At 37.5% G+C, this 12,183-nt stretch overlaps 1 protein-coding gene across 2 annotated transcripts in view; it reads left to right on the plus strand.

The window, feature by feature from the left end:
- The window catches only part of LOC150083608 (NPC intracellular cholesterol transporter 1-like), a 339,105-nt gene that overhangs the window by 260,763 nt on the left and 66,159 nt on the right, over positions 1 to 12,183 (plus strand). For both annotated transcript variants that reach the window (XM_090378086.1, XM_090378087.1), the window contains exon 19: positions 10,856 to 10,911. In XM_090378086.1, coding sequence (XP_090234212.1) covers positions 10,856 to 10,911 — 56 coding nt within the window. The remainder of the gene's footprint in view (positions 1 to 10,855; positions 10,912 to 12,183) is intronic.

Below are 12,183 nucleotides of genomic sequence, written 5' to 3' on the forward strand. Positions count from 1 at the left end.
TAAATTGAGATAGCGAGATTTCGAAGCTAATCAATACTTACGAGTCCGTAGAAATACCGTTCGTGAATTCCTGCCATTTTTACACGATAGCATAAGCTTAGTGTAGTATACTGCATAATATAATATTGTCAATTAATCAGTAAATCTATTAATCTTGATAAACTTTATTGTCAATTAAATTGTATTTTTAACTCTATAAATATATATAACGACTTAATCGTAACAAATAATTAATACATAACTATAGTGGTACATGTGATACGGAAGTTGTATAAAGGGAACACTAGATACCGAAAAAAAAAAAAAAATATATATATATATATATATATATAACATAACTGTTTTGGGATATAACTTAAGGATTTAATTTTTGTTTTAAATTTTATTGAATTAAATTGGAATCATGACTCTGACCAGAGCAGCAAAGCAAAAGGCTCAAGCTAATGGGAGTGGTGTGGTTCAGGGGAGAACTGAGGGGGGGCAGTTGCCCTCTGAATCACAGTCTATTAAAATGCACTGTTTGCTTGATGTTTGCGGAGCAGTCGGGTACGGGACATAATACTGCCAAGGGGGATGTCTTTGTGTGTGCACGATGTAAGGAGTGCAAGGAAATCAGGCGACAACTCAGCGTTGTTATGGGCCTTTATGAGACCTTGAAGGACAGGGTGGATGCCCTCGAAGGAAATAAATTGAGGGCCCATCAAGCTCTCAGCTGCCCACATCAACGCCAGAGCTTGCACTTGGTCATCAGGCAACACAGGGGCAGCCCCCTAGGCAGAATGCGCTGGTCCCACAGGAACTAGTAGTTGTTGGTGACTCTATTGTCAGGGAAACGGGGAACATGCTTTGTAAAAAGGATAGGTGGAATAGGACCAGGGTATGTCTGCCAGGGGCAAAGGTTGATGACGTTGTAGAGCGGATATCATCTTTTAAGGGCACAAAAGGTGATATAGTTGTACACGTTGGCACTAATAATATTAAGAGTAGGAGACCGGCGGAATTACTTAGCAAGTACAGGTCACTGTTGAAAAAAAGCCGTGAATTAGGGTTGAATTTGAAAGTGTCTGCAATTCTGCCCAGACACGATAGGAGGGAGTATATGATGAGAGCCTTGTCGATCAATTCGGCCCTGGAGGGATTGTGCAAGGCTCAAGGGGTAGAATTTTTTTCAGCCTGGACTGTACTTGTTAACAGGAGAGATTGCTTCTACAGGGATGGGATACACTTAAATAGAAAGGGTGCAAGAATTTTTGCTGATGCTGTTGAGGCAGTGTTAGGTGGGTCGGAAAACTGCTAGTTGGGGGGGGGGATACAAGGACTAATAGATTAACAGTAGCCACTGGCAGAGGTGGAAGTGATTCTTGCACTGCTTCTATTGGAATGAGCAGAAGCCTGGAAAACAAGCTGCAGGATATTTCAGAGACTGCTGGGAGTCATTGCGGTACAAGTAAACACATGGGTTGTGTTAGGGTAGCTAAGAATAGAAACAGGTGCATGTATACCTGCGTGTACACCAATGCTAGGAGTTTGGTAAATAAATTTGATGAATTTGAGGTATTGCTCAAAACATCAAAGGCAGATATTGTTGGGATATCAGAGACGTGGTGTCACACAGATATAAGTAATGCGGAACTGGAATTTGGGGAATACAATGTGTATAGAAAGGATAGACAGGACAGGAGGGGTTATGCTATTAATTAAGAAACACATAAAGTCAAAGGAAGTGAAGCCAGTTGACATCGATGGACAGGGCAGTGTCGAGTCAGTTTGGTGTGACATAAGCATAGGGAAATCAAAATTGAGAGTAGGAGTGTGCTATAGGCCTAATGACTCTGATGAGTATAATAATATATTGTACAGGGAAATAGAGTGGGCCAGTAAATCAGAGAGTCTTATAATGGGGGATTTTAATTTCCCAGATATTGACTGGAATTTGTGGGTTGGTCACTCGCACACTAGCAAGGCTTTTGTGGATTTATTGGATGATTGTTTTCTACATCAGCATGTTCGTGAGGCAACAAGAGGGAGCAATACTCTTGATCTGATTATCAGTAGTGATTCTTCATGCATCAAGAACCTGCAGATAAATGAACCACTAGGTGGCAGTGATCACAGTGTGTTGAAGTGGGATTTACTCAAGGAGGTAACTACCATCAGGGGTAAAGGGAAGGGTTTTTGTTTTCGTAAAGGCGACTATGATGGTCTGAGACAGTATTTAAATTCTATACAGTGGGACCAACTGATGATGTTACCAACAGCAAACTCAAAATGGGAAGCATTCAAGGAACTAATCTTGGTGGCTACCAGGCTTTACATACCAACTAAGAAATACTGTTCAAGGTTTAGGCCTAAATGGTTGTCAGATGGACTAATGAGACATGCGGCAGAGAAGAAAAATGCATGGGATACATACAAATTAATGGGTGACATGGAAGCCTATGATAGATATAAGTTGGTCTGTAACCAAGTCACAAAGGAGATTAGGCAGGCAAAGGCAGACTACGAAAAATCCTTGGCAAAGGATGCAAAGAAAAACAGAAAGGAGTTCTTTACATACTTGAACTCAAGAAGGAAAGGGATGAATCAGATTGGTCCACTGGATATTGATGGTTCAACAGTTGAGGATCCTGCTCAGGTGGCTAACAATCTAAACGAGTATTTTGCATCTACATTCACACATGAGGAGTTATTCAGGAAGGAAAATGATGTAGGTAAAGTAAACATTGGCAGTGAGCTGGATGATTTTGTAATAACTGAGAGGAAAGTGGAGGAGAGATTGTTGAGGATAAACATAAAAAAGGCACCTGGGGTGGATGGGATCTATCCAGTTATATTAAAGGAGGCAGCAAAGGAAGTATGCAAACCCCTAGCCATAATTATGAGAGCTTCTTTGGACTCAGGGGAGGTACCCATAGACTGGAGATGTGCAAATGTAACCCCAATTCACAAAGGAGGATCAAAGGCTGACACAAGTAATTATAGACCTGTTAGTTTAACTTCTGTTCCAGGTAAATTAATGGAGGCACTGGTTAAAGAAGCACTGCAGGATCATCTAGACAAGAATTCAGTTATAGCTCAGACGCAGCATGGTTTTGTTAAGGGCAGGTCTTGCCTGACCAATTTGATTGGATACTATGATGTAGTCACAAAAGAACTGGATGCAGGGAATAACTTTGATATTATATATTTGGATCTTAGAAAGGCTTTTGATACTGTTGCACATGGAAGACTGCTGCACAAATTGGAGCAGTGTGGCATTGGAGGCAAATTGCTGCTATGGATAAGGGGATGGTTGAGTGGCAGAAGACAGAGAGTGGTAATCAATGGACACTGCTCAACGTGGACTGATGTTATTAGTGGAGTTCCTCAAGGTTCAGTGTTGGGTCCATTGTTGTTTTTGGTGTTTATGAATGATATTGATGATGGGATATCAAGTTTAATGTCTAAGTTTGCAGATGATACAAAGGTTGGCAGGGTCGTTAAGGACACTACTGACGCTATGCTGCTGCAACAGGATCTGGAAAGGTTGAACAGATGGGCTGAGAGGTGGCAAATGAAGTTTAACATTGACAAATGTAAAGTACTACATATGGGTAACAGTAACCCCAGAGCAATGTATCAACTCTGCGGTACTACACTGACAGTGGTGGAGAATGAAAAGGACCTGGGGGTAATTGTGCAGACAGATATGAAGTTCTCTGAGCAGTGCAGACGAGCTGCAAGAGTAGCTCATGGTGTCTTGTCAATGATATACAGGAATTTTTCTAGCAGGGATAAGGAGGTGATTATTCCCTTGTATAAGGCAATGGTTAGGCCACATCTTGAGTACTGTATACAGGTCTGGAGGCCTCATTTCAAGAAGGATGTAGAGCTGCTGGAACGGGTACAGAGAAGGGCAACAAGATTAGTAAATGGAACAAAGGGTTGCTCTTACGAAGAAAGGCTTAAGTTTTGCAAATTACAGAGTCTGGAGACTAGGCACCGGCGAGGTGATCTGATAGAGGTGTATAAGGCTTTGAATGGTTTGAGCATGCTCAATGCCAATGGGATTCTTCATCTTTCTCAGAATAATCACCTCAGAGGGCATAAATTCAAATTGAGGAAGGACGGATGTCGGATAGATGTGCGGAAATTTGCCTTTGGCCAGCGGGTGGTTGGTTGGTGGAACCGACTTCCATCACTTGTTGTTGAAGTTGATAGCCTAAACAAATTTAAAGCTCAACTGGACAGGTATTTCGAACGAACGGAGGGGTGAAATGGGAGAGGGTTTTTTTTTTTTTTTTTTTTGGCTGATGCTGAATAAGCTTGCTTTCTTGCATCATATGCCTCTACTAATGCTAATGCTAATAATAATTCCTTTCATATCAAAGAATACAGGAAGCATGATTTTCATTTTTGATTTTAACATTCTTGCCTTTTTTTTTTTTTTTTTGTATGGGGGATCGTTTTGCCTTCCATTGCACTGAATGTCTTTTAGTTTCTGGATCATACTGAAGCAGCCAACTTTCTTCACAAATAATTACAGCACTCAGAATGTCTGGATCTTCAATTTTTTTGAAACATCTTCACAAACATGAAATCTTCACATTCTTTGATATTTTTTTCAAAATTTTTGGAACCATCTTGGCACATACTTTTCTCATTCTGAAATTTTCAGTTAAAATTTGTCTGTTTCTTTGTCCATATTGAGTTCTGATGCAACTATTCTAATGCTTAAATGACAATCACTTCAAATCATTATCCTTACCTGGTCCACATTTTCACTAGTTCTCATGGATCCTGGACAGTCTGGCTGTTTCCATCAAACTACAAAAACAAGGTAATGAAAACCTGTCTCGCTGCAAAATGAATGAGTGTGTTGGAATATGACTTTGCAAACAAATAGGGAAAGGTCAAGGTCAGTTGCTGTGCTTTTGTTTCACAGGTGGTACTTGGTGCTAGTGCACTAGTGGCTGCGCATGCAGTTTTGTTGTTTAATAGCCACGCCAAGTATATACACATTCAGGGATCACTGTATTGTGACCACTTACCTTATACCATGTTGAGTCACTGTTCACACAAATAACAGCTGCTATTTGCTTAGGCATTGACTCCACAAGATGTCAGAAGATGTCTGTAGGTATCTGCAGCCATACTGCCTGTATGTCTTTCCACAGTGTTATGCCTCAGTTCCCTTTCCAGAGCATCCCACAGCTGTTCAATTGGATTGCGGTCAGGTCAATTTGGAAGCCAGTCAAGATGGGTGATATCATCACTGTGTTCCTCAAACCACTCGTGCACAGTGTAGGCTTGATGACATGCACATTAGGAAGATCTGGTTTCTGTCCAGGAAAAAATGCAACATGGAAAGTGTGCACATGGTCTCCTAAGAGCTGCCAAAAGACCTCACCAGTGAAACGTTGGTCCGTACATACCAGGATCCTAGTTCTTGCCAGTAAGACATGCTCCATATTGAGCAACAACTGCCACCTGCCTAAATAGTAGGCACCATGCATGATAGGTTCATGGACTCTTGATTCTTGCTCCACACAAGAAAGCATCCATTGGCGTGTTGCCCCAGGTATTTGGACTCATCTAACAGCACACTTTTCCATTCCTCCAGTGTCCAACCACCATGTTGTTGGCACTACAGCATCGACTGTTGACAATCATCAGCAGTGGGTCATCTGCTGTGGTACCCCATACATCTGAGTGTGCAGCATATCATCATTTGGGATATTGTTCTTACATTCCCCATATTGTATTGCCATGTCAAGTATCAGACAGTGACCTGCCATCGAGCTTGTACAATGTGCTGAATCCTACACTTAACACAAACATCCACCTTACATAGTTCTGTCAGTGGCAGGTGGTTTGACTTATCTGACACCTTTCTCTGTTCACCTTAGCCATAGTAGGCTGTGAGCAACTGACAAGACATGCCGTTTCCAATACAGAAGCACGCAATGCACAAACTCCCACAATCATACCCTTTTGCAACTCTGTTATATCTTTATTATGTCCCATAACTTCTACTTTATCACTTTGACTTCCATTACCAGATGAAAATTACCCCTGCTCTATCATATGAAACTGTTCAGCTTTTTATATTCAGTGATCACTGTGTGCGCTCACACACAGGCTGACCTTGATTAACGCAACTAATTCATCCTGCGAGCGCATTGCGCAAAACGGAAACACGTTAATCGAATATAATAATCAATAGGAAAAATTATAATTGGTCCCTTGACCTTCTGGAATGTCTGTAAAGAATTTTAAAAATATCTTTTAAATAACTTTTTAACTGTATACAATGTAAAAGATAATGAAAATAATTATGGAATTAAATGTTTATTGCATAAAACAGCGGTTCCCAAACTATGCGCCACGGAATATTTTAAATTTTGGAGGGAAACACAGCGATACTTGACATCTGTCGGACACCGTGCGAACTATTAGCTCGAGGTAGTTCACAATTTCAACATTTCTTATTAAGTTGTTTGGACCTAACTACTTAATAAACGGAACTATTAGGTATTTCTTTTGGTCTAGGTGCGCCTTGAAAAAATTACTGAGACACTAAGGGCTCCATGAACCGAGAAAGTTTGGGAACCTCTGACATAAAATACATAATGAAGAAATGACTGTTGTGAAAATATTTGAACAGTGTTGACTTTCTCTTTTCATCAGTCAATTTCCAATAGCCGACAACAATCTTCTCTGGGCCCTGGCGAAATAAATATCGCAGAGAACCTCAAACCTTTTTTTCGAGGTTTTCTGCAATATATAAATATATGAAAGATTTCATCTAGTTCTTTTACCGTTATCTCCTTCGCAGTAACATTTTCCTCTGGCTCATTTAAAAATTAGAATTTTTAAATGCAAGTCTGCATTGACTTTATTAGTAAGAAACAAACAAGTAACACCTCTTCTTCCGATGGTTGATGGAACACACTGAGGCGGGCAAACGTTTGTTTATTGCCCGTCCAACACGCAGTAAGCTTAACGCGCGATTCAAATCTTTTTCAACTATCGCATAAAAAAGATCATGTTAACTGGAAATTTGCATCGTGTAAAGTGAAAAGTGGTATAATTTTTTCCAATAGTGGTAACTGAAAAACGCGTTAATCGAACTCGCGTTATGCGAGGCCTGCCTGTATATATACAGTAAACCCCCGCTATTCGCGGTATCTGTATTCGCCGTCGCTGATTTAATATAAAATGAAACCTAAAATAATGTGAATTTTCAAGTGCCGTGAACATTTTCCGCCATAAAAAACCATGGGCATGGCTAAAATTATCTTTCCCGGTCAAAACAGTGCTCAGTGGGTGGGGGGAGAGGGGTGACAAAATCGCCGGCGTGGATGTTTCTCGCTGATCCTTGTTCAGTATGTGTTATGCGCTTGTCATGGAAGGTTTCGTCATTTGCTTTTAATTTATATGCTTATAAATTGAATAAAATTATCAATTTATAAATTGATATGCTTACAAAAGTGATAAATCTACCATTTTGCAGTGTAAAACAGACTTTTTCGAGTGTTTTAATGGAAGAAAGTGACTTTATTGTGGACAGGTTCTTTCTAACCCGTACAAAAATATGGCTACGAATAACAAGGGCAATGTGAAAAGATCAAAGAAGGTGATAACATTAGTGAATAAAATTGAGTTATTAGACAAAATTTCTAATGGTGAAAGTGTCCCCTCAGTGCAAAACATTATAAAATCAATGAGTCAACGGTACGATCAATCAAGAAATCGGAAGAAAAAATCCACCGTAGTGTCCACGAAAATGCACTAATTGTTTCAAAAATTTGCTCTGTAACTTGCGATATTAAATTAGAAAAAATGGAAAAGGCTTTAAATTTGTGGATAGAAGACCGAACTCAAAATAAAATTCCGTTAAGTTCACTCAATATTCGTGAAAAGGCAAAACTCCTTTATCAACACTTTAGCGAAACTGGTGATAGCACTGTCAGGATAAGTTTTTTAGCTAGTAAAGGTGCTGGTTTGAAAGATTTGTTTGAAATTTCTAATAAATATTACATTTAATATTAAATTGTTTCTTATTTTCATTTCGATGCCATATGCTTGCATTTCACTATGTGCTGTCTATGTACATAGTCATATTATGAAGGTACATATAATACATACAAAGACAAAATTTTAGACTAGTTTTTTTTATATATTTCATACTTTGGAATGGAACCCCTTTATTACTGTGGGAGCCATAACTCAGTATTTGCGTTTTCGGTATTCACTGCATTTCTCAGGAACGTAACCCCCGCAAATAGCGGGGGTTTACTGTATATATATATATATATATATATATATATATATATATATTTATATAGATAATAATATAGACTATGTGTATGGAGTAAAGTTTAGTCCGAGGAACCATCTGTCGAACCTATAGAAAAATGCACGTCAGTACCTATAAAGAAAATATTATGAAATAAGTTAAGTGAAAGTATTTAGTGTTGCAATTATGATGATTTCAGCGTTTTCTTCAGGAGTCAGCCGCCAAAACCAAGGGAAATGCAACAACTAAACAAGTCCTCTGCTTTGAACACGGGATATACTCAGTACATGGTAAAATATAGAGATTTAAGAAATTAACAAAAGTGAGGAGAGTATGATAGCTGATGTATATTTCTTGGATGACCCTACAGAGGCGAAGATAAAAAGGAAATAAATTAAGAAGCAAGAATGAAATGAAATTAAAATAAATCAGTGGGCCAAAGTGGTACTTACTATCGTGCCATGTTGACGCTGGAATGTGTGCTGAGGCATAAGCCAACACGCGAGAAATGTAAAGAGAACTTTCCTGCTCTTAAGATAGCATATATATGTGGAGGTGAAGGGCCTCATGTGTTGGAAAGAGGAAAGAATAAAAAAAATTATGATTGGATGAGAACAAATTAAACACATGTAACTTGCATTCCAGGAAAGCATAAAGAATTGACAGTAAAAGTAGCGTGATATAGATGCTGGACTTACTGTAAGGCAAAAACAGTAAATGTAGTAGAAAACAGCATCTTGATTGCTTTTGTTAATTGCACTCAAGAAGGAAGGCAAAATAGGGTATAAGGATAGTAAATAGATGTATGAGGAAGAGTGATAAAGGTAGTACTCGGGCAGTTCACGGTTGTGATGGTTAGACTAAACGGTTGTGATGGTTAGACTAAACTTTACCCCATACTCATAGTCTATATTATTATCTACATTCCTTATAGTTGCTGGGTTCTTTCCACTATTACTGTAGTAATCTAGAACTATAATCCTTTACCACTTCTTTAATAATGTTATTTAAAGCAGTAATTATATAATGTTATTTAAAGAATAATTATAAAATATATATATTTTATAATTAGTAATAATAATAGGCTGTAGTGATAAAACAGAGCATTTATAAAAGAATGAAAATATATAATAATGGATTATGTATCCGGGACACTTCTAGTAATTGCAGAAATACCCAGCACCATAATGAAATATATGCAAATAGATGGTAAGTGTATAAATAGGAGTGCTGACCTGACAGGTATAGTTACATGGAAAAATTAAAGTGCCTGAAAAGTAAAAGCAGATTACTTAAAAATTATATAAATAAAATTAAATTAAAATATATAAATGGTACTTAATGCTGTAGGTCCTAAGATTTTAGCTACGTCATCAAAGGGCCTGCAGCCAAAACCAAAGGAATCACAGCAATAAGCTAGGCCTCTGTTTCTGTTATGATGTATACGTGGCGGGCAGAAAAAACAGGCAAACATATACTTCTGACCCAATAGAATCCACAAAGAATAGAAACCTAAACAAAATTAAAATAAATAACAAGTAAAATGCAAAATTAAGCTAAAGTTAAAACCAATAGATTCCAGTTAAAGAAAAATTAGCGATAATGAATAAAAACAGCATGAATTTTAACAAAGAAGTGAAATATCAGGATGAAATAAAATAGTCAGGATGGGACAACTTACTGTTGAACCAAGTGAGTAGAACATAACGGCTGTAATGGAGACTAAAGAAGTAGGCTGATAGTTCCCAGCGAATTTATAACTAAAGTAACCCCGAGTATGGGGGGAAGCAAGTGTGAATTAGTCAAAGTGAACCATATCCATGTGACTGGAGAGTAGTCAATTAAACAGATGAGGCAAATGGGTCAACAAAGGGGAGAAAATTAGACTAACAAAGTAGCTTTGAAAGACTAAACTTTATCTTAGAAGAATAAAGAAGTGATAGCAGAAAAATAGTACCTCGATATTGCTTTTGGCCAGCCTAATAGCGAGATATAAGTTGTAGAGCATTATAACAACAAAAAGTAATTGGGCAGTCTGGGATTATGTAACCTGTACCTAAAGTAGGTCTCTGGACATAGGACTGCCCATATGCCTCGTGTTTAAGTCAGTAATGGTATTGTTTTTGCAAATATGAGACAGGCAAATGTCTAAAAAGAACAATAAAAATAACGACGACAAAACAGTTAGCAATACAAGACAAACAGAACAAAATACCACCGTAGCTAGCCAATCCGTGGGCACAGGCTTTCTACAAACACTGATTTTATCATGACATCCAAGATTTACATTGTCTGATTTGGGTAATCACTCTAAGTTAATACGTGTATTGAGAATATGTTATTTTATAGCCATTTTTTTTTCCCCTCACCATGTTAATGTTTTTAGAATTGGAAGCATAGAACCAGTGTTTGGAATATTGCACTAAGTAGCATTGGATTAGTATTTGAAATTACCATTTCATGAATATCCCTCTCATCATTGAAATATATACTTACAGGTGATTTAAATTTTATAAACTGTTCAGGTATTTTCTGATAATTCTCTTTTTTTTTTTTTTTTTTTTTATATTGCAGTGGTCGTGCAAGTTATGAATCTAATATAGAACTGTTGCAGAATGACAGAATTGGTGGTAAGTACTAATTATTCAGTTCAATACCAAAAAGAATATCAAGTTGTTAATTTAAGTAAATTCCTTGGAAGGTGGAGAATTTAATATTGTAATTATTAATTGGAGAGGGTTCAAACATTTATGGGTTCAGTACAGAATAACGCTGAACAATGCATGAAACCATAGTTTATTTTGTAATAAATAGTATGGTCCAACATAGCCAAGTGCAAGAGTGCACAGCACATGCATTTGAATGGACCATGGTTTAAGCCTTTTTGATTGCTAAATATGGTTCATGATTATTTTCATTGTTTAAACAATTAATTGTAAAATCTTCTGACTTAGTGATCATGCCAGAATATAAGCAGAACGTTTTTAAATAATAATTACAGCAGAAGTAGCGTAAAAGTATAAACGGTTAAGTGCAGAGTGTGACAAGTATAAAGGTTATAGAATTCTTATAGTACCATGATAATAGACTAAATATAAAAATAGCGAAATGCTTAAAGTGCGGTACTCACCTTGAATATAATCTGCAATAGTTTTATGAAAATACTGATGGCTAAATATAAGGTGGAATGGTTAAGTTAATGCATTAAGGTGGGATGAGATTTAATTTAACGGAATTTTAAAATAAGCGCAAGGAAGCAGAAGTGCACTATCCCATCCCTGGTTGTCATAAAGTAGAAAATAGTTAATCTGGAACATAAAAGGATTGATATTGCCAATAGTTGTGACGACAGACTTTCATTAAGTTATAACATCTTCAGTTGGCGGTGTTAAATGAGAAGTAATGCGTGCTGTATTTTAAGGAATTTTCTATACTCTCGTGATGCTCTTTGGGACACGTGGGAATCTCAGATGTGAGAGATTCCAAGCCAAGGAAAGGTGAAAGGGAAGTTTTGCATTTAGGATGTTGAGATTAGTATTGTGTCGAAACCATTCGATAATGAGGGCTTCATATTGAAGAATTTTGTGGCTAGTTTTAAGTCTTATAATGGTGATAGCGGAGTCAATTAAAGGAGTGTGATTGTGGGTTTGGGAATGAATTGTCAGTTCTGTACTAGCTTGTCCCGATCTAAGACTATTATAATGGTAGTACATTGGAGGTTTTGGTAGAACCAAACCTGGTAGTAGTACTACCAATATAACAGGCATCACAGTTTGGTTGACATTTAATCAAGTAAATTATATTGTTCCAATTGTTGGTTGGGTATTTGTGTGTATCTTTGTAAGTGTTGAATGAGGATCCGAGTTTATTATAAGCTGAAAAAATAAGGGAGATACCAGTAC

This window comes from Mastigoproctus giganteus, chromosome 7 (assembly GCF_048544385.1).
Source record: "Mastigoproctus giganteus isolate SK-2022 chromosome 7, ASM4854438v1, whole genome shotgun sequence".
NCBI classification, from domain to species: domain Eukaryota; kingdom Metazoa; phylum Arthropoda; class Arachnida; order Uropygi; family Thelyphonidae; genus Mastigoproctus; species Mastigoproctus giganteus.